Genomic DNA, 22,801 nt, shown 5'->3' on the forward strand with positions numbered 1-22,801 from the left:
CAGTAGGAGGAGCGTGGGGCCGGTAAAAGACCTATAGAGCCACTGAAGGATCTCAGAGAGCCCCAGGGCTTGGAGCAGGATGCCTGGCTCTCTCTGAAATAGAGTGGCCAGCCCAGGCATAAGAACCTGGGTCCCCTCTCTGCTTTCTTGCCCTTTGAGAAAGGGGAGAGGTTCCTCTGAAAGGAGGGAGCAGAGATGTGGCTTCTGTCCTCCTGGCCTCTGGGAAACAGGTCTGGGCCTCACTGCCGGCTGGAGGGGGAGGAGGCAATGGCAGGAAGGAGGAGGCCAGACAAGACACAGCCTTGGGAGAGGGGGCCAGAGCTGGAATGTTTGCTCAGTGGCTGCTGAGTGTCTGGCTCTTGTCTCCATGAGAAGAGAAGGACCTGCAGGGGGCCAGCACTTGGTGTTTGACCTTCAGGAAGGCAGAGTTTCAGGGCCAGTTATGGATCTGTTCAGGCTGATGCCAGTCTGGCTTCTGGTGGGCTCCCCTAGGACACCCTCCAGCCCACCCACCCCTTCCCCAGACAGAGACAGAAAACCCGGATGGACACCAGCTGGGCAGACACATGCTTGTCCCCTTTTACATACCTCCCCCTCCCCGCCCCCAAACAGCCTCTTTACAGAATGTTCCACTCCTCAAGTTGTGTGGGAGGGCTCTGAGCACTGCGTGTATGCTGTACGCCTACAGGCTGAAGTGTGCGAGGCGGCTGTGTTTGTGTGTGCCCGAGTGTGAAATCACACCCTCAGGGGTCCTGGAATCGAGGGATGGAAGGGCAGCCAGTGAGGCCAGGTGTCCTGGCTGTGGGCCGGTCCCAGACATGGCAAGCCGGCACATCTGGAATGAGATGCACCCCCCCCCCCATCCCAGACAGCATCTGGCACAAGACACTGGCTGTAACACTTTCAGTTTATTGGCTGGGGTGCCCTGGTGTGGCTGACCAGCCGCTGGGCCTGAGAGAAGCCCCGTCTTGTTTCCCCACCCCCTCCCCGGCATCTCCCCACCGTGGCTCCTGTGGGACTCAGATGGAAACTCACGCCCCAGGAAGCGGGGAGGTGGAGGCTTAAACAAACCAAACCGAGGTTGGAGAAGGGGTGGGAAATGTACGTTACAATGAAGATATGCCACCGGCTATACACAATACAGCGCGCGTAGAGCGAGCAGAGGAGATGGGCAGGTCTGCTGACACCCTCCCCACCAGGCCAGGCCCCCAGAGAGGACTGGCCACTTCAAGTGTCTCAGTGAAAACTCTGGCTCCCTGGCCCTGGTCCCCTTGCTCTGCTGGGGGCAAGGAGGAAGGGATCACGGGGAAGGGGCTCATGAAGGAGTCCAATTCTCCTGCCTCCTGAGGACAGCCTCACCTGGACCATCGGCCTGCAGGTCCTGGCGCCTGGGGGAAGGGGACGGGGTGCCCACCTCCCGCCCACCTCCCACTGTCCAGTCCAGGTGACTGAGGGCAGCAGGCCTCCCGTCCTGGCCCCCGTGGGAGGGCAGTGGTCATTTCCTGCTGTGCAGTGTGTCCTGGAACTTGGTGCTGGTGTACCGCAGGTGGAAGCCTTTTTTGGTGATGGTGTCATCTGAGTGGAATTTCACCAGGACAGAGTCTCCCGCCGAGTACACCTCCTCAGGAGGCTGACAGAGGAAAGAGATGGGCATGAGGCTGAGGCTGTTGTTTTTCCTCCCCAGGATCCCCCGCTCTAAGGAAGGCGGGCGGCTCCCAGAGATTCACCAGACTCCCTCAGCCCCTTGAAGCAGGAGAAAGACTATTGCCAGTGGGAGTTTAAGGGGGTGCCTGGAGGAGGGCAGGAAGTGGGGCACAGAGGAGCTTGTCTTAGGTTCAGAGTCACACTTCATTCTAAATCCAGTGCTGGGCGCCCGGGTGGCTCAATAGTTGAGCATCTGCCTTTGGCTCAGGTTGTGATCCCGGGGTCCTGGGATCGAGTCCCACATTGGGCTCCCCGGGGGGAGCCTGCTTCTCCCTCTGCCTGTGTCTCTGTCCCTCTTTCTCTGTGTCTCTCATGAATAAATAAATAAAATCTTAAAAAAAACAAAACAAAAAAACAACCCAGTGCTGCTATTAACTAGTTAGTTGTGAGGTCTTAGGCCAGGCTCTGCCCCTCTCTGGGCCTCACTTACTCCAAGGGCAAAAGGGGGGAAACGCTCCCTGCTCTCTAAGCCTAGAAGGGCTGATGGGGGCTTGAGGAGAGAGCAAAGGAGAGGGCAGCTGTGAAAGGCTTTTACAAAGGGACTGAGTTCTCCTAGATGCTGCCTTTTCACTGTCCCAGCTGTTTCCTGGAGAAGGTGGGATAGCTGGGGCCCCTGGCTGGAGATGTGGCCATTCCTTGCCTGTCCCCCTCCAGTTCTGGCCATGATCAGCTTCAGACAATGCCTCTTCCTAGGCCCCTGCAAGCCCCTCCTCACCTCTGCGCACAGGCCCTCAGAGGGAGAGTTACCAGAGCATCGGCCCACAGATGCCCTGGCTCTCAGAGCATAGAAAGCATTATTTCCGAGAACCTTGGGGACATTTCCAACAACCTTGCCAGGAAGACCTGACGAGATTGGGTTCCTTCCCCAGGTCCCCTCCCGCTGGCTCCAGCCTGGTGGAAGTCTCTGGAAGAAGCCACCTGGGGACACCGGATTTGATGTGCGGCTCAGTGGAATGTGCCAGATCAAGGGCAAAATGGGGAGGGGGTGCTGGCTTGACAGCCAGGGGATTCCAGAATGGTGAGCCAGGCAGGCTGAGAGGCCTGTGTGCTCTGCTCCTGCTCTACCTCTCCACCTCCCGACCCGGTCAGAGTCCTAGAATGGCTGAAGCTCTGTTCTAAGGGCACATTCAGTTGGCTGATGCTGGGTCCAGCAGAAGCTTAACCCTTCTTAGGGTGCCCAGGCTGCCCTGAAGCATGGCCATGAGAGAGCTGAGGGACCAGGGAGGTGATGGAGGGAGGGCACTCATGCGCCTGTGTGTAATGGAGAGGGAAAGATGCTATTATCTGAAGGGGAAAAGGATTCACAAAAACAAAAGAAAAAAAAAAAAAAGAAGCCACAACCTCTGACTGAGAGGAAAATAAATCCACCTTTGTGGTTTTCCCGTGGCCTTGGGTAAAATCCCATTGAGCAAACTTTTGCCCACGGCCTCTAAAAGTGCCATTTTTATGGACCACGAAGCAATGCTCAGCATCTGCTTGGACAGTAGCTCCAAAGGCTTTGGGACCAGCTGGCCTCCCACCAAGAAGAGAAACTTGGCAGTGGAAGAGATGAGGGTGTTTTTATGGCTCGGCCAGAACGACTGGTTAGCACAGTTCGGCTCAGGCCCCAGAATCCTGGCTCTTGCCCCAACCTCTGCCCCTGCCCCTCAGCCCTGGTAAGCTAGCTGCCTTGGGACTGGAACAAGGGATGAGGGGGGCAGAGGGAACTCCATCCTTCTCCCCAGATGCCAGCTACCCTGTAGGTCCACAAAACCAGTGCTGAGACAGCTTTGGTCAGAGCAGGGCCTGTCCCAGAGGCCACCGTAACCACAGCGTTGGCCAAAGAAGGACCAGATTTCCTGGGTGGGGATGGCCCAGGCCAGAGCAGGCCTCTGTGAGCCGCCACCCACCAGGCCGGGTGTCCCAGCTCCTGCAAAAGGCCAGGCGTGTGCTCCCACCCGTACTGGCACCCCCGAGCTGCAGAGGCAGGGCCGCCTGGGTGCTGGGCTGGGGGTGGGGGGGTCTCACCCCTGAGCCGCAGTAGCGTCCCAGTCTGGGCGCTGTGCTGTCATAGCCATCGAAGAGCTCCATGTAGTCGTAGCCACAGTCTGTCTCCTCCTCCACCTCGAAGGTCTGGAACACCAGCTCCACGCCGTAGCCTTCTTCTGCCACAATGACCCACTCGCAGTCCACCCCCCCTGGGTAGTTGTTGTCGCCAAACTGGGCGTGGGAGTAAAGATCCTTGGTCTTCACCTCTGCCCGCACCTGGCCTCCACACTCTGCGGGAGGACGACGAGGTCAGCTGCGGCTCCCCGGGCACCTCCAGGAGCTGAACCCCCGTGGCTAGATGGAAGCTCTGGGGGAGAGCCACACGGCTGGTGGTGGGTGGCTGTGGACCCGGCCCAGGACAGGGCCCACAGCAAGTGCTCTCCTGCTCCACCTCCAGATGGATGCCCGGGGACACAGGGAAGGGCATGCTTGTCAAAAGAGGACATTGCTAATTTGCTCCAGCTGATGGCCTCCATGGAAGAATGTGGGTCCTCTGTTGCCAGAGCTTCCATTCTTAAGAGAGAAGAACTACATCTGGATTTTCTGCGAACACTTCTGATTTTTAAATGTTGGCTCAAATGTGTAAAAAACACAGTGTGGGCCAAACAGAACAGGTCTGAGGGCCAGATAGAATTCCGGGCCTCCAGTCTGTGATCCTCTACTGAGAGGTGGAGGAGAGTGCACAGGGCAGGGCCCTGGGTGTCTACCCTCCTCGGGAAGCCCTCTGGCCTCTGGGACAGGCCAGGGGCTTGGTGCTCATGTTTCCCTGGAGGCTTGGGGGTGGGGGTGGGGGTGGGGGGCGGGACTGGGCCTGAGTCAGGGCCTGAGTTGCAAGGGAGGAAGGGAGGCTGTGTGCCCATCAATCCTGGGGACTCCCAAACAGGGGCTCGAGTCCCACAAGGCGCTTTTGAAGCCCTCATCTGACACCCCTGGTCTGATGTGCCAGGCCTCCTGAACCTGGGCTCCAGCCGCTCTCTGCTGCTGCTTTGTTTCGACGTCACGGCTGTCCTCACACACCCGTTGCTCAAGCCAAAGGAAATGACCTGTGGTCACCTGTATACACCCAGAGTTCTACTGGGGTTGTGGCTATGCCTGGGGCTCCTCCCCCTGCTGGAATGACCCTACCAACCACCTTCGGAGCTAGAGCTTATCATGTTCTGTCTAATGCTGGAGTCATCTGTGCACGTCCCATCTCACCTCTGGACTGTGAGTTCCTAGGGTGGGTGAGGGGCTCATGCCTCATTCATCACCACGTGTCCCTCCCAAGTCTTGCATGGGACCACAGCTCAGGAAACAGTTGTTGAATCAATGGACAAGGGATCTCTAAGTAAGCCCCTCCAGGGCTGAGATGTTTGCTTTGTTTTTGTGAGCAGCACTTACAACACTGCCTCAAACATGTTATGGGTTAATAAATATCTGCAGAATGAATGAACGGGTGACTTTTGGGGGTTGGAATGTGGGTGGGCTGCTGCATGGTCAAGTGTCCTACAGCTGGGGACTCTGGGCCTTCCCTCCCCATCCCTGGGTTCCCCACCCACTGTCGTCACTGCCCTCTGTTTTCCAAGCCTCCCTCCCCTACTCTCCCTTTAGTGGTCGCTCTCCGCTCCCCTGCCCGGTGCTCAGAACGCAGTCTCTCTCCACCCAGGCCACAGGTTCAGTCCAGCTGCCCCGTCACACACTCTTCATAATCCCCCTGTAAACCTCCTGAGCCTGGGCCTGCCTCTGAGACCAGAATCAGCAGATGCTTGCAGGCTGCCCCATGCCCTGGCCCAAGGTGGCCTCACCTGTGGAGTGGGATGCCTGGAAGCCCTTCCTCTGGACAGAGTTGTCAGAGTAGAAGCGCAGGAACATGCGGCTGCCCGTAGCCAGGACAGGCTCAGGCTTCTTGCTCCCACAGAAGCGGCCCAGGACAGGGGCCTTTGCGTCACGTCCGTCATACACCTCCAGGTGGTCATAGGCACACTCAGGCTGGGACTCAATGTCCATCTCCATGAAGGTCTGGAGGGCATGAGGGAGGATGGCAAATTCAGAATGTGGCTGTGGGGTGGAGGGTAGCAGGTGGTCCCACATCTAGGCCTCTGGACCCCAGCTCCTAGAGACCCAGGGAAGCTGTCCCTGCTGGTAGTACTACAGGTAGCAATGAGGGAAGACCTGGGAATGGGCCATGGGAGGCACACCCCTATGTGCACTGGGGAAGGGCCGCCATCCAGATGAGACGGGGGTCTTACTAGGATCCTCACAGGGATGACAGCCCTGTGGGCTCAGCCAGGCCACAGCCTGCAGTCTGCATCACTCTGAGTTTCCTAGGGCTTTAGAGCTGATAGGAAATAGGTGGTGGCCAGATGGCAGAGAGGAGCAGGAGCACCCATGCAGGCTGGGGTGTGGGCACCTTACCAGTTTGACACGGTGGCCGGGGGTGCTAGAGATAGCCCAGGTGCACTCCTTCTTGCTGGGATATTTATCGGGCCAGTTGGGGCTGGTGATGGTGCCACTGGTGGATGTCACCTTGTGGTCACAGCCGGCTGTGGGGAAGTGAGGGGAAGGGGATCAGAAGGACCCCAGTGCTCCAATGCCCCCTGTGAAGAAAGGAACAAAGCCCTTCTCTCCTGTCCTCCTTGCTTCTCTTTCTCCTTACCTACAAACTGATGGAAGGCTTACATGACTTCTTTTCTGCTCAGTTACCTATGCCCAGGGAAATCTAGCTGCTTGCTTCCAAGCAAGGCCCTGCCCTGGCAGCTTCCACAGAAGCTACCCTCACAGGTGCCCCTGTGCAGATCTTTGGATCTTTGAGGCCATCTGGTCACACCCTGTCTGCCCTCCACGATGCTGTCATCCTCTGGTCTCCTGCCACATCTCCACAATCACAGAAGACTTTGACACCTGACTCAGTTCTCTGGTCACTCCTGCGGCCATCCTAGGTGATGTCAGCAAACACACTGGCCTCTCTGTCTTTGATCTTCTCAGCTCTCCTGGTGCTTATCTTCTTCCTCTCGAGGTGGGCTTTCCATCCCCCACCATTTCCTTGTGCTTCCAGTATCACGTCTCTATGACCACCTCCTGTTCTTTTTTTTTTTTTTTTCTTTTTTTTTCACCTCCTGTTCTTTCACGGTGCTGTCCCTTCACTGCTTCTTCAGCTTTAGAGAGTCCTCCGTGGCCTTGATCCTTCCCGCTTCTCCCAATACTTCCTCCTTGGTTGACTTAACTTACTTCCCTATCTGACTGACCACGTGGCCGATCACCCAACTACTCATCAACATGCTGTTCTCTACTATACCATCTTGGAAAGCCCCATCTGTGACCCCAACCACTGGGGACCCAAACCACTAGATACTCTTGGATCTGTCCTTCACCAGCTCCACCTCTCACCTCTTCAACAGTTGGCTCCAAACCCTCAGCCCTTCTCCCTCCCAGAAGACCAGCTCTCCTCCTGCTTCCCTGAGAAAATCAGGGCCTCAAATATGAACAACTTTCCCTTCCTGGCCCCTACCTGCAAACTCACTTTCCCCTTTCCTTGTTTCTAAGAAGGCGTCCCTCCTTCTGTGACCTGGAGCTCATTGGCACCCACCTCCTGGATACCCTTGAACCACAAATTATCCACTCTGAGTCTCTGTTCCAGCTCTGCCAGCCCACGGACCTTCCTAAGGTTTGCCCCATCCTGAAATAGCTCTCCCATTGCCCTACATTCCCTTCAGCTGCTGCCCATCCTCTCTCCTTTTCTTCTCAGTTGACCTTCAAGAAAACTTGATGTCACCACATTCTCACGACTGAAGGCTCCTTGATCCATTACAATCTGCCTTCCACCTCTGAAAGCGTGGCCTCCCAAACACATTTAAAAGCTGATGCCCATTATTTATTATCGTCCAGTCTGACAGGTCCCTCAGGGAAAAATGGGCAGCCTCTGCCCTGCGGGCCAGGGAGGAGAAAGGGATGGGTGGGCAAATATGGTCAGTAGCTCACAGGAGGAACGAACACACAGCTTCGAGGCCCTGAGAGCAGTGTGTGGGCTGCGCAGAGGCCCCGGTGGAGGCAGGTGGAGCTCCTGGCTCTCTACATTGGACCTGTGGGCTGTGTCCATCATCCTTCTGTGGTCCCCCATGGCCACGCTTACTGCCTGCCCTCATTTCTATACCTCTCTTCCCTCTAGCTTCTGGATGCATGCCCGCTTCTCCCGCAGCTAGACAGCAGCCTCCTTGGGGGCAGAGGGATTCCCGCCCTGAGCCCCCTGCCGAACTCTGCACAGCACTGCACCCTTGCAGGGATTCAGGAAATAGTGCCTTGTCATTCTCCTAGCTTTTGAGTGAGGCACGGTGAATGCTTCTCAAGTGACTCAGCACCGCGTACAGGCTGTCTGTCCAGAAGTGTGAGCCCTCTCCCGGCTTCCCGGCTACCCAGTCAGTGCTAATGTGCTCTTTTTCTCACAGTACAGAGAGAGAAAGTGCACTTTGGACAACCTCAGAATAAGGTCCCCTCCAGCTAAAAGACGTGAAGTCCTTGTGAGTCAGGAAGTCCATATTCAGGGAGCCTGAACGGATGGACTTGGAAGCTCTTGAGCGCTGCTGAGTGCTTCAATTCTGTATACTTTAGCCAGGAGTTTGTATGTTTATACCTTGGTCATCCACCTGATAACACTGAGAAGAGGCATTTGCCAGGCCTTGTGCTAAATGCTCACGTGAGACCTATAAGACTTCGCATGCTGCAAAGTAGGTCCCGTTGTTTATCACCTCATGGGTGGGGAACCTAAAGCTCAGAGAGGTGAAGGGACTCACCCAAAGTCACACAGACATTCAGTGGCAGAGCCAAGTCTACGTTGTGCTACTGGGATAGTATGTTCCCAGCAGGCAGGGAACACAATAGAATTAATGACTTGGAACAGGCCAGCGTTGTATCATGTCCAAAGAGGTATCAGATGATATTGGTGATGATAAGAGAGCTGTTTCCAAATATCTGCAAGGTTTTAGTGTCTGGGAGGCAGTGACTGTTCTGAGTGTCCTCCAGGGGTCAGAAGTGTGACCAGTACGGGTGACACACGTGACTGTGCTTGCTGTGAGCCAGTCACTACTCAGAGCACTGCGGAGAGCCCCATGCCCTGATGAGGTGGGTCTGTTACCACCTAGGGGTCACACAGAGCATACAGAGGCACTGGAGGGTGGGCAGCTGGCTAAGCGGCAGGGCTGGGCCAGGGAGCCTGTGCTCTTAACCGCTATGCCATCTTGCCTCTGCCACAGGAAGGCTGTTAGGAAGAGAGGGACTTGGACATTGATTTTGAGAACTAACCTGCCAAATCAGTCTCAAATAGAGGCTGAGGACAGGTGTGAGCCCCTCCCCTCCTGATGGGCACAAGCAGATGTAAGTGTGCGTGTGGGAGTCTGTGGACCAGGTGGGAGGTCAAACACGGTGACCTCAGAGGCCACTCATGTCCTTGAGCCTACATGGAGCCTGATGGCGATGGTGATGGCAACTCTGCCTCCCGTGCCCCGGTCTCTGGTCCTTGGGGCGCCCCCTCCCTGGGGCTCTGGGGGCCGCGTGGGCAGTGCTCACCTTCCTTGCAGTCGTGCTTGTTGTCGTGCAGGACGAAGCCGCTGCGACACTGGCACTCATAGCTGCCGAACGTGTTGACGCAGTCTTGCTGGCAGCCTCCGTTGTCCTTGGAGCACTCGTCCTTGTCTGTAGGGGAGCACACAAGGCAGGCCCGGGTCTGTGCAGGGCTGGGGGCCAGGTGGTCGCCCCAGGGGAAGCGGGAGGCTGGCTAGGCTTCCTCCCCCCGGGGGCGCAGGGAGGGGTGGCCCCGGCCCAGGTGGTGGTGGTGGTGGTGGTGGTGGTGGTGGTGGTGGTGGTGGTAGGGTCCGGGGTGGTGCCTCCAGCGGAGCCAGCCAAGCGGCCCAGCTGTGGGGAGAGAAAGTAGAAGTGGGGTGGACGGAGGGCCGGGGGCTGCAGCTGACCCATGTGGGCACCCTCTACCATTACCTGCTTACTGGACAGACGGACAAGTGGAAAAACAGACACACGGACAAGCAGACTGCAAGAGAAAGGGGCAGGACGCGAGGGTCCCTCTTTTACTTCACAACAGGAAATGTCACAGACACCATCAAAATGGGAGGGGGTGGGGTGGGGAAGGTCCCCTGTCCACGGGAGTGGGGACAGGGGAGAGGAGAGCACCAGTTCTGTCCGGCCAGAAGGAGGCAGGCCGGAATGGCAGAGCGGAGGTGGGGGGTGGGCGGGCACTGAAGCCCCCATCCCATTCCGTCCAAGGTGAGGTTCCTGAGTAACAAAGGGTCCGGGAGGCCTGGCAGGCCTCACTGGGGGGTCCGGTTTCTTTTCTGCACTCGGAATTTGAGCTGGTGGGGGCGTCCCCGAGGGGGCTGCAGAGCCGGCCTCTTTTCTGAAACGAGAGAGAGAAGGAGAAAAGGGACCGAGGGGTGGGGGTGGAGGGCAGGGGCCAGGGAGGGAGAGCAGTGAAAACCAGCCCGGGCCTTGGAGACAGATTCATGGGGCAGTGCAGGAAGGCAGTGGGACATACATGCAGGACGGCCATGTCCGGCGCAGCCAGGTCAAAAAGGAATAGCAGGTGGGAAGAGGCACAGCGACAGGGGACACACAGGGAGATAGCCTGTGGCAGGAAGAGGGCCTGGAGGGGTTTGGAGCCGCTGTCCAGGAGGTGAGAGGTGGCGCTGGGAAGGACAGATCTAAGAGCATTGAAGGTTTTGGGTCCCCAACAGTTGGGGCCACAGATGGGCATGGGGCCCCCACCCCAGGGAAGGAGAGAGACAGATCTCCAGAAGAGGGGGGCATCCCAGGGAAAGGGTGGGCCTGGCTGAGAGCTCCGCTCTCTCATTCTGGCTGCTGCCACTTAAAGTGTGCTTAGACACACACTCACACTCACACCAACAAGCCTGTGGACACAGGATCCCCTTAGGGATGCATGGTTGTCCCCACGTGGCAGCATGGACACGGACCCACAGGTACACACACACACATGCACAGGATACACAGGCAGACACGGACACTACACTAGCCATCCACCCATCTGTGTACATGAGCGCACAAGAGATCCACACTCCTCACTCCCCCATCTGTGTGAGGAAGCACGCACAGGTACAGAAACATAGGCACCTTCAGAGGCCAATACATGGGCACAAAGGCACACGCAAATGCAGAGACCACGAGCTCATCAGCAGATCGGTGGACTCGAGTGTGCTCACACATGCGGCTGCGGTCAACCCACACACGTACTCCCCCGTGAGAACACACATGTGTGCACTGACACACGGAGAAACACACAGTCCCAGGCATGCGTATGTCACACCCACGTATTCTCCGGGCTGTCTGTGGTCACCTGGCACAGAGGCAGGCATTCAGGGTAGGTGTGTAGATTGAATGGACACCCAGAATTCCAGAGGGGAACCACAAGGTAGAAGGATGCCCTCTGGCATTGAAATGGTGGGGAAGGGGTCCCTGACAGAGGGAGCCTTGTTCCTGGTCTCTATCAGTAGAGGGACCTGAGGACCTACTTCTTGGCTCCATTCTCAGGTGGCCAGACACCTTGGGGCCGGCAGGAACTCAGGGCTAAGAGGTGGAGTCCCCAAGTCTTTCCCCAGGACTCTTTCTCAATTAGAGCCCCACAGGGGACCCTGGCTGAGGACCTTGTGGAAGCTGCCTTAGTGCCGGCCCCTGCAGGAAGGTGGGGGTGAGGGGCATGCTATGACTTCCCTCGGAGGTTTACCCAGGAACTCGCCTGTGACTATGCTGGGAGCTTCAGAGGCCCCAGCTCATGAACTGAGCCAACATTTCCCAGAAGCGTTTGGCTCTCCATGCCTTCTCATACTTGGACTCTAAATACCTAGTACAGTGCCTGGCACATAGGAGGGGTAGAAGAAATACTTGCCCGTGAATGATTGCGTGGGTAAGTGGGTGGCTGAATGGATGAGTGACAGAAAAGTGAGCCCTGCGGAAGGCCTGCTTTAGCGTCCCGGGGCAGGGCTTGGGCATGGGTGGGGGTGGGAGTGGCAGCCTCACCTCGGAGCCAGGGGAGCAGGTTGCAGGGGGGGACAGGAGCGGGGAGAGTGGACACGGGCCCGGACAAGGAGATGGCACTCACCCTCCAGTGCCAAATGCCCCGGAAGGTGGCTGGGGTCAGACTGAAGGTCTTCAGGCTCTTTCTTCTCCTTCTTGTCTTAGGGTCTCCTCGCTGGGTGTCCCAAAAGTCCAAAGAGCCCCCCTCCTGGGGGGCCAGAGTCAGATGCCCCCTGCCCTGAGGGCTCAACCTTGATGCCCACCGGTGAGGGTCCTCTGCAGGTTTCTTGTGCTGCAGGGCAATGCCTGTGTGTGCACGTGTGTGCGTGTGCGTGTGTGTGCATGTGTCTATGCAGGGCTGAGGGGCGGCTGGCCCAGTGTCGTGCCAGGGCAGGGCAGTACCCGGGGGTGGAGAGCCCTGGGCTCTAGGCCTGACAGGTGTGGTGTTGGCCCCCTTCCCCCCTCCAAGACTGGAGCAACAGAAGGGCAGGAAGAGACGAGAGTAAGCAGGTAATGGTTTCCCCAGGACTGAGCCCACCCCTGAGTAGGTGATACAACCCCTCAGCCCTCGGGTGAGCACCTGTAGGATTTCCAGGTGGGCACAGGGAAGAAAAGGATTCGTGTTGCAAGGGGAGGGGTCTCAGCAAGCAGTGGGGCGCGGGGTGGGGGGACTTTAAGCAGAGCAGGTTGGCTGGTAGTGCCAAGCAGGGACCAGTGCACAGGGGCAGTACATGGCATCCAGGTGGGGCAGGCAGGGGTGCAGGGCCACGACATAGGGGGCTTGAGGATGCAGGACCCTGGGCAAAGGAGGGGAGAAGGAAGGCAGCGTGGACTCGGCCATGGGCTTCCTGCCTTCCTGCCATCCCATGCCCGGCCCACCAGGCCTGCTGGGGATCAGGATCCCTGGGCCACTCTCCCATAAAACCCATTACTCCAGCCACTCCCTCTGCCTCCCACTCCCCCCAACTCTTCTTCAATTTCATGGAGTTCCCACCCCACCCTATCTATGTCCCAGGTCCAACTGCCTCTGAAAGACCACCAGCCTCACCCCAGGATGAGGACAGAGGGATGACTAAAGCAGGGGAAAGGTCTCTTGGGATCCCTGGAGGCCCAGCTCAGAGAGGCTGACTACCTTCTAGGCCACCCAAAGATGAGGCCATCAAAGGGACTTGACCTCAAGCCTTCCATAGGGCGGCTTGCAATAAACACATGCTGGCTGGATCTGAGTCCCTGACGGGTGGGAAGGCTTGGGTGTTGAAGAGAGGGAGGCTCCTCATCTTTTCTGAAGGCCCCAGCATGAACCCATTTGGCACGTGGAGGGTCTGATTAGAGATGTGGCCACTGCCAGATAATCTGCTCCACACAGTCCAAGGCAAACACTCTCCTTCTTTGTGTGTACCCTGAATTCTCTGTCCACAATGAACTCCCTGGTCCCCAGGCCTGCCCTCTCTGGGGCCTTGTCATCATGGCTCCTGATACCTGGAAAGCTCTTTCCTTTCATGGGTATGCCTATGTCCTGCCCGTCCTCAGGCTGCCTCCCATAGAGCCCAGAGGATTCAGGAGTAATGGGGTTCAGGAATGGAGGGGCTGGCCTGGTGGTGGAGGGTTCATGGGGGGAGCAGAGGACAGACCCTGTGGGCCTGGCAACAGGGAGGGCTAGAAGGCATACAAGTGGCAGGGAGGAGGGGAGGCGGGCTCAGAGCTGGGGAGTCTGGGTTACCTGAGAAGAAGTGAGCCTTGAAGCCTTTTTTGGAGACTGTGTTGTCAGACTTGAACTCCACACGCATGTTGTTGTACTGGGAGGTGATGACCTCGGGCTTCTCAGAGCCACAGAACTTGCCGTGTAGCTTGGAGTCGGCTGTAAGCCCACTGCGGACTTCCACGAAGTCATACTTGCACACCTGCAGGGCAGTGCAGCTCCAGGCCTGCCTCCTCTAGGTAGTTTCTCCTGACCACCCCTACCTGGGAAGGCTTCCTGTTCTGTGGGTCCTTTTGTCTTTAGTTACAAAATCTAACAACTCAAAAAGGTTCCATGTCACCCCCATTCGATCCTCTTGTGCTCTCCACATGAGCCCAAGGTCTTGTCTCACTCCTCATTGCCACATGTATGCTCCCTGGCCTTGAAGTCCTCCTCCCTGACCCTCCCCTACTTCCTGGAATTGGGAGAAGTCTCTCCTCCTCTACATTCTTTGGGTATTTCTTTATAGGAAAGGAAGCTGGCTCCCACGCCTTCAGACCTTCCTGCGTCTCCTCAGCCCAGTGGCACTTACGTCATTGCCCTCGGTCTCAAAGAAGTCGAATTGCAGGGAGATACGGTACTGGGTGGGGGCCACCAATTGCCAGATGCAGTTTTTGTTAGGGGGGTACTCCTTGGGCCAGCCTGGGCTGGTGATAGAGCCATTCAGCTTGGTGAGGAATCCACCACAGGCAGCTGGGGGGAACAAGAGAGGAGACATCACCCACCAGGAGTCCCCACTCTGGGGAAGGGCCAGAGACATGCGCTGGGTGCATTAAGGAGATGTGGATCTTGGATTCCCTCAGCCCTGGGGCTTGTGTGTAGTCTCTCAGGAATGAGAGGGAAGCAGGCAAGGTGACAAGGGCATCTTCAGAGTATGAGGAATTGAGGACACATATGTGTGAACACTTCTACTTTCTCTGCCACAGAACAGCCAGGACATCTGCTGAGGGGGAAGAGGGTGAGTGAGGGGCTCAGGCACGGCTGGGTCCATGGACAGCGAGGCCTGGAAGCATGGAGAGGCGGGTAGAGAGAAGCTGCCCAGCAAGATCGGGCTGAACTGGAGGCACTGGGCAGGGAGTCCCTTCACCAGCTTGTTCCCTCGGCTGAGTATTGGGAGAGGCCGAAAAATCAGTGCCTGAGAACAGTGGTTTCCAAATTGGGGATCATGACCTTGTGGATGGTGACGAGATTTGCCAGTGGGTCAAGGTCAGCATTTTAAGTGAATAAAAATGAAAAAAAAAAAAAAAAAAAAAAGACGAAAACAACCCAGAGTGCATCCCACTTCTGGTAAGTGTGTCTTCCTTGTCTGCCAGTAGTGAAGAAAGTGCTAGGGAATCTTAGCTTTTGCAGGGAGGGTGTGACCAAAACATGAGAGATCTTGGCTGGAAGGCTTGGGTCGTGGGGCAGTGTGGGGGGACACTTACCCTCACAGCGGCGCTTGTCCGGAGCTAGCTCGTACCCGGGGTCACAGCTACACTTATAGCTGCCCAACGTGTTGAGACACCGCTGCTCACAACCCCCGCGGTTGGGCCGCGAGCACTCGTCCACCTCTGCCGGTTGGAAGGAGAGGGGGTCAATGACTTCCAGGCCAGAGCCTGGGTCCCTCCTCATGCCCTCTGCTTGCGAGTCAAGTCCAGGGTCCCTCAGGCTTCCTTCCCGTCCAGCTCCATTGCAGGGGCCAGAGGTCAGCTGTGGACCACTCAGTCCCCAGGGGATCCTGCTAATGAGAGCCCCAAAGGGACAGGTGGTGGTAGACCCCACAGAGCCTTCCTCTGACGACAGTGATGCCTCTTATATGCCATTCTCTGGCTAAGTGCTATTTCTTCATTTTTCCATTAATCCTGACAAGACCTGTGATGAAGCTACTGTTGCTATCTCCATTTTACAGATGAGGACATGAGGTTCAGACAGATTATCTCCCCACTATGACACCACTTAAAAAAAATCCACACTGTCTTCTTCCTCTCTAAACTTTCACAGCACTTTCTGCCTCTATGGCTCATTGGTATTTCTTTTACACAAACTTTTGGACTTTAAGGCAACTCCCGAATTATTATTTCAATTCATAGTTAAGCACTTATCATGTGTTAGCTACTTTTATATAAGTGTGTCATTTACTCAATGAGATATGCAGTGTTTCAGTGGGGTGGACCTTTTTTCCCCAGTTAGGCCATAAATTCAAGGGCAGGGCACCAGGGTCTATGCATCCCTCATACAGACTCTATGTTGAATGCATAAATAAAGAAGGCAGGAACTCACTGCAGCAATATCACAACAGTCAAGGAGTAGAAACAGCCTAAATGTCCATCAAGAGGAGGATAAAGAAAATGTGGTGTCAGATGGGAAGAATTAATACTGTTAAAAAGTCCATACCACCCAAAGCAATCTACAGATCCAATACAATCCCGATCATAATATCATTTTTCACAGAGCTATAACATGTGATCCCGAAATCTGTACAGAACCACAAAAGATTCCGAACAGCCAAAGCAATCTTGAGAAAGAACAAAGCTAGAGGTAGCACCCTCCCATATTCCAAAGTGTACTACAAAGCTATAATCAAAAATAAATAAATCAAAACAGGTGGTACTGGCATAAAAATAGACAAATAGATCAATGGAAGAGAATAGAGAGTCCAGAAAAAAAATATATGGTCAGTTACTCTATGACAAAGAAGGGGAGAATGTAAAATGGGGGAAAGACAGTCTCTTTAATAAATGGACAGATCGGACAGTTACGTGCCAAAGAATGCAACTGGACCACTTACACTATATACAAAAAGAACCTCAAAATGGGCTAAAGATATAAGCTATAAAACCTAAAACCATAAAACTCTTAGAAGAAAACATAGGCAGTAAGCTCTTTGACATTAGTTATAGTGTTATACGTGTATTTTTGCTCTGTCTCTTTAGGCAAGGACAACAAAAGCAAAATAAACAAATGGGATGATGTCAAACTAAAAAGCTTTCACACAATGAAAGAAACCATCCATAAAATGAAAAGGTAACTTAATGGAAAAGGATATTCCCAAACATTATGTGCAATAAGCAGTTAACATCCAAAATATATAAAGAATTCATAAAACTCAATATTAAAAAAACCTATTGATTTAAAAATGGTCAGAAGATCTGAACAGACATTTCTCCAAAGAAGGCTTCCAGACGGCCAACAAATACGTGAAAAGATGCTCCACATCACTCATCATCAGGGAAATGCAAATCAAATGCATGTTAGGCTGTATCACCTCACCCCTGTCAGAATAGATAGTATCAAGAAGACAAGAATAACAAGTGTTGGTGGAGGATGTGGAAAAATGGGAACCCTTCTGCACTGTTGGTGGGAATGCAAATTGGTACAGCCACTGTGGAAAACAGCATGGAGATTCCTCAAAAAATTAAAAATAGAATTACCATATGATCCAGCAATTCCACTTTTGGGTGTTTATCCAAAGAAAATGAAACACCAATTTGAAGAGATATAGGCACCCCCAACGTTCACTGTGGTATTACTCACAACAGCCAAGATATGGAAGCAACTGAAGTGTCCATCGATAGATAAATGGATAAAGAAGATATGGGATAGCCACACGGTGGAATATTACTTAGCCATTGAAAGGAATGAAATCTTGCCATTTGTGACACCATGATGGACCTAGAGGGTATTATGCTAAGTGAAATAAGCCAGACAGAAAAAGAAAAATACTGTATGATTTCACTTACATGTGGAATCTAAAAACCAAAACAAGGGCAGCCCGGTGGCTCAGCGGTTTAGCACTGCCTTCGGTCCAGGGCCTGATCCTGGAGACCCCGGATCAAGTCCCACATCGGGCTCCCTGCATGGGGCCTGCTTCTCCCCCTGCCTGTGTCTCTGCCTCTCTCTCTCTCTCTTTCTCTCTCTCTCTGTGTCTCTCATAAATAAATAAAATCTTTAAAAAAATAAAAATAAAAACAAAACAAATGAGTAAACAAGAAAAACAGAAACAGGCTTGAGTGCCTGGGTGGCTCAATGGTTGAGTGTCTGCCTTCAGCTCAGGTCATGATCCTGGGGTTCTGGGATCGAGTCCCACATCAGGCTCCTTGCAGGCTGTTTGCAGAGAGCCTGCTTCTCCCTCTGCCTATGTCTCTGCCTCTCTCTCTGTGTCTCCCATGAAGAAACAAAAATGAACATCTTAAAAAAAAAAAAACAGAAAGAGACTCACAGATACAGAGAACAAACTGATGGGTGCCAGAGAGGAGGGGCTGGATAGATGAATGAAATAGGTGAAGGGGATTAAGACATATGCTTTTCTGGTCATGAAATAAGTAAGACACAGGGATGTAGTGTACAGCATAGGGAACGTAGTCAACAAGATGGTAACAACATTGTAAGGTGACAGATGGTAACTAGACTCACTGTGGTGCCCATTTTGTAATGTACATAAATGTTGAATCACCATGCTGTACTCTTGAAACTAAGAGGATATTGTATGTCAATTGTCCTTCAATTAAAAAAATGTGTTACACAGGGGAATATTATTCAGCCTTAAAAAAGAAGGAAATTCTGTCATATGTAGTATGGCAGATAAATCTTAAGGGCATTATTTTTTTTTAAGATTTTTTATTTGAGAAAGAGAGAGCACGCATGAATAGCAGGGAAGGGGAGAGGCAGAGAGAGAGTCTCAAGCAGACTCCCTGCTGAGCACGAAGCCCGAGACACAGGGCTCCATCCCAAGACCCTGAGATCATGACCTGAGCCGAAATCAAGAGACAGACATTCATCCAACTCAACCACCAGACGCCCCTTAAGGACATTACGTTAAGTAAAAGAAGTCAGTTACAGAAAGACAACTACTGCAGGATTCCGCGAACATGAGCTATTTAGGGTCAAAGAGGTAGAGTGGAATGGGAAGTTGCTAACCAACAGGCATAATAAAGTTTCAGTCAAGCAAGATGAACCAGCCCTAGAGATCTGCTGTACAAGCCCACGGTCAGCAATACCGCACAGAACACTCACAAATGTGTTCAGAGGACGGGTGTCACGCTAAGTGTTCTTACCATAATACAATACAGTTTTTAGAAGTAAAAGAAGGAATGAAGGAGATGGATTGGCCCTGGGGGGCTGGACAGTGGGGAACAGGGAAGGAGCACCTTTGAAGAAGTTGACAGCAAAGCCAGCTTTGTTAATGGATCCATCGGAGACGAATTTGAGCCAGAGGCGGCTGGACGTGCTCTTGATGTCATCTGGCTTCTCATAGCCACAGTAGCGCCCGATGAGGGTGCTGGTCTCACTGTGCCCGTCGCGCACCTCCAGGTAGTCATAGGCACAGCTGTCGTGGCGCTCGATCTGAGGGTCGGGGGCTCAATCAGTTGGAGGAGCTCCGGCCGCCAGGGCCCAACACCAGGAAGGCCCCAGAGAGATGGGACTGAGGGGTCCCTGACCTACCTCAAAGGACTGGAAGGTGAGGCCCACGTGGAAGCCTTCAGACACCTGGATCCGCCAGATACAGACTTTGCTGGGTCGGTAATCGTCGGGGTAATTGGGCGACTGGATGTGGCCATTGTCCTTCTTCACATCTCCCCCACAGATGGCTTTGGGGACACAGAGTGAGGTCAGTTGGGGTGCTGTGCCCAGTTCAAGGGCCCCTCTCTCCCCTCCTCCAGACCTTCCCACATCCCCCCAGCTTCTCAGTGTTCCCCCACCACCACCCCTCCGCCACCCAGGCCTGGCCAATCCCACCGGGATCTCTGCTTCCTCCCTCAAGGGCCCTCAACCTTGCCCCTGGGGCGCCAGGATGCCCAGGGACCCGATATCTGACTCTTCCCTCGTCACTCTGTCTCCTACCTTCGTAGACAGCGAAGAAGCCCTTCCCAACCCAGTTGCTGCTGCTTCGGAACTCCACCCAGAGGCGGCTGTCGGTGGAGACAATAGGCTCGGGTAGTTTGCCCCCACAGAAGCGGCCTGTGCAGACAGTGTGGACAGAGGGCAGTGAGGCCTGAAGCGGGGTGCTCTCCCCTCCCTGCTCCAGGGGTCTCAGGGTCTCTGGCCCTGCTCTGCAGTGGCACATGATCCCAAAACCCCGCAGCTGGCCTGAATCTGGTCCAAGATCCAGTGTGGCCTTGAAGAGCAAGAGAGTACTAGACTTCTAGAGGGTTCTGTCCACTTGAGGGATGGAATATGAGTTCAGGGAGGAATAACCAGCTGTATCTGTGTTTTATTTACTTTTTTTAAAGAGCATCTTACCATCATTACTTTTCTTATTTGATCTCCACACAAACAAGTCATCACCAAGAATGAACACAGTTTTCTTTGTACATTACAAATGTTTTCATTTGACCACACGCACAAGATGTCAGAGGACCCCAAGTAAATCCTACTATCTAGTGACTGGGTCAGAAAATATACCCTTTGAAATAAAACCGACGAGAATCCACGTAAGCAGATGCAGTTGGCCTTTTGTGGAATTCTTTGTAGTCAAGGGTCAACTGGGGATGACTTGTGTGTTCCAAATAAGATTGGGTGTTTCCCAACCTTCAGCAACGGACAGAGGGTGCTGACCTAGGAATGTAAGTTATGAAAAAGAAAGTGGAATCTTGGAAACACTAGCATGTCTGCAGGAGGAAGCATTGAAATGATGGCTGCTTTGGGTGACTAATAAATATTCAAATATCAGAAACTGGGGGGAAAAGAGATGGTTAGCAATGATTCATCAGCTTGCATCAGGCCCAGGCTGTGGAACAAAGGTTCTAATGCTAATGAGCAGTCCTGGGCTACTTAGGAATTTGTCCAGATTGGAAGAGGAGAATTCATGCAGCTCCACAGGCTTGAAGCAGAAACCTCTCTTGACCCTAATTCTATGGCATTAAAGCACCTTTTGTCTTATGGTTCTGACAACTCACCCCCTGCTTACCAGTCCCCTCTCCACCAAGCGACAAAGTAGCCTGTGCAAACAGGTTGGGGCCACTGGGCCAGGTAGGTAGCCCTCTGTAGTGTGCCAGGCTATATTATGGGCCAGACCTTGTAGAGAGAGAAAACGGAGCCTCTGAAATTGCCCAGATGAGGAAGAGAGCCTGGAATTGTGGAGTTGCACCTGTCTGTCTCCCTCTGTCAACCTGTACGACTCCCAAGACCCACACATTGAGAGTCACCTCTGAGGGAGGCCCAGAATCCCGTACCAAGGACCCTGAGGTCCAGATCAGGGAAGGTACTTGCCCAAAGTGCACTTAGTGATACACTTAATGATGTATCACTAAACTAGAAGGCACTAACTCCATCAAGACTCTTGGCTTCCACACCAGAGTGGCCAGATCACCCTTGGCCAAGCTTTGGGTTCCACAGGAGGATGAAGAGAGTGTGAAATAAGTAGTTCTAAGAAGGAATTAGCCGCATTGAAAAGCCTTGCATAGTGAGGGAAATTGTCAACAAAACAAAAAAGCAATTTACTTAGTGGAAGAAGATATTTGCGAATCATACATTGGATAAGGGATTAATAACCAAAATACATAAAGAATTTATACAACTTAATATCAAAAAAATAAGCAATCCAATAAAAAATGAACAGAGGACTTGAACAGACATTTCTCCAAAGAAGACATACAAATGGCTAATGGGCACATGAAAAGATGCTCAACATCACTAATTATCAGGGAAATGCAAATCAAAACCACAACAAGATGTCACCTCACATCGTCAGATTAGCTAGGATCAAGAAGAAAATGATAACAGGTTTGAAGAAGCAGTGATAGGGGAGCCCTTATGCACTATTTGGGGGAATGAAAATAGCATGGAGGTTCCTCAAAAATTAAAACTAGAACTACCATATGACCCAGCAATTCCACTTTGGGGTATTTATCTGAAGAAAATGAAAACACCAATTCAAAGAGGTATGTGCACCTTCACGTTCATTGCAACATTATTTACAACAGCCAAGAGATGGAAGCAACTGAAGTGTCCCGCTGTAGATGAACAGATAAAGAAGATGTGGGATAGCCTTACGGTGGAATATTACTCAGCCACAGAAAAGGATAAAATCTTGCCGTTTGTGACAACACGGATAGACCTAGAGGTCATTATGCTAAATGAAATACCGTATGATTTCACTTATGTGTGGAATCTAATAGCAAAACAAATGAACAAACAAAAAAGACTCAGATACAGAGAACAAACTGAAGGGTGCCAGAGGGGAGGGGGTGGGGGCAGACAGACTAGCTGTAAAGGGATTAAGAGATTCAAGTTTCCACTTGGTCTTAGGCAGAAGGCCGAGAAGCCATATGAGCTTTCGAGTATAAAATAAATAAGGCATGGGGATGTAAATAGGGCATGGGATATATAATCAATAATATCATCATAACACTGTATGGTGACAGATGGTAACTAGCCCTATCCTGGGGATCATTTAGTAAAGTATAAAAATATCCAATTACTATGAAGTCCACCTAAAACTAAGAGGATAATGTATGTCGATCAGATTTCAATTTAAAAAACCCGAAGGGCTCAGCCGCAGAGAGGCAGGAGGTAGGTTGGTGCCAGTTACCTCGGAGGGGTGCCTTCCTCCAGAAGCCGTCTCGGACCTCCACGTAGTCATACCAGCACAGGCGGCTGCGATACAGATCCATGGACGTGAAGTTCAGAATGATCTAGAGGAAATGGGAAGAGTAGGAGGGTCACGCAGCCCCCACACCTTACCAGCCTCGCCTGCCAGCCCATGTGGCGGCCTGCCTGCCCCTACATGAATAGCGAAGGGGTCCAGAGGATGTGTTCCCAGCACAGAAACATCACCCCTCTCCCCAGCTGTCTGCCAGCTGTCTGTCAATGACAGCCAGTGTTCTTCTTGGACATCCCAGTTCTCATTTTACCGACCCCCTTAGTGAAGCCATTGCTTCCAGTTACTCCTGGCAGTCAACTGAAGTAACTCAAATCCCAGCTCCTTTAGAGGGATGAGGTCTCAGTGACAGGAAGGGCCCGGGGAGGCCTGTGGGTACCAGGGGCTCTGAAATGGGAATGGAGGGTCCAGAGAGGAGAGGCAGAGAAGGACCAAGTCACATATTTAATGAATGCTGGTTGCAGGCAGGGAGTCATGCTGGCTGCTGAGGAGAATTCCAGATCTGAATCTTTCCTGTGAATGGGCTTAAGGTCTGTCCCTGCCAAGGGGCTTAGGATTCAGAAGGATGTATACACATGAAAAGCTCACTTAAGTGAAAAAACTCAGATCCACACACACAGGCCTGGGTTAGAATGTCACCTCTCCATTTCCTGCTGTGAGTCCTTGGCTCCATCACCCGACCTCTCTGTCCTCAGCGACCTCGAGCATAAAATGAGGAAAGGGCATCTCGCCCTGACGTAGCA

General features: G+C 53.2%; 1 protein-coding gene across 5 annotated transcripts in view; it reads right to left on the reverse strand.

Annotated features, from left to right (window-relative positions):
• Positions 1-893: 893 nt before the first annotated feature.
• Positions 894-22,801, reverse strand: part of BMP1 (bone morphogenetic protein 1) — a 43,669-nt gene continuing 21,761 nt past the window's right edge. For 3 of the 5 annotated variants that reach the window (XM_077868906.1, XM_077868907.1, XM_077868909.1), the window contains 12 exons: positions 21,990-22,092; positions 19,301-19,417; positions 18,902-19,047; positions 18,607-18,802; positions 14,905-15,030; positions 14,013-14,173; positions 13,463-13,643; positions 9,271-9,396; positions 6,127-6,254; positions 5,517-5,730; positions 3,712-3,962; positions 894-1,630 (listed from right to left, as the gene is read on the reverse strand). In XM_077868906.1, the coding sequence (XP_077725032.1) occupies positions 1,496-1,630; positions 3,712-3,962; positions 5,517-5,730; positions 6,127-6,254; positions 9,271-9,396; positions 13,463-13,643; positions 14,013-14,173; positions 14,905-15,030; positions 18,607-18,802; positions 18,902-19,047; positions 19,301-19,417; positions 21,990-22,092 (1,884 nt within the window). In that variant the 3' untranslated portion in view covers positions 894-1,495. Of the gene's footprint in view, positions 1,631-3,711; positions 3,963-3,987; positions 4,246-5,516; positions 5,731-6,126; positions 6,255-9,270; positions 9,397-9,749; positions 10,112-13,462; positions 13,644-14,012; positions 14,174-14,904; positions 15,031-18,606; positions 18,803-18,901; positions 19,048-19,300; positions 19,418-21,989; positions 22,093-22,801 lie in introns of those variants that run through there. The other 2 variants (XM_077868908.1, XM_077868910.1) reach the window with 2 other exon arrangements.

The sequence above is a fragment of the Canis aureus genome, chromosome 24 (assembly GCF_053574225.1).
Source record: "Canis aureus isolate CA01 chromosome 24, VMU_Caureus_v.1.0, whole genome shotgun sequence".
Taxonomy (NCBI): domain Eukaryota; kingdom Metazoa; phylum Chordata; class Mammalia; order Carnivora; family Canidae; genus Canis; species Canis aureus.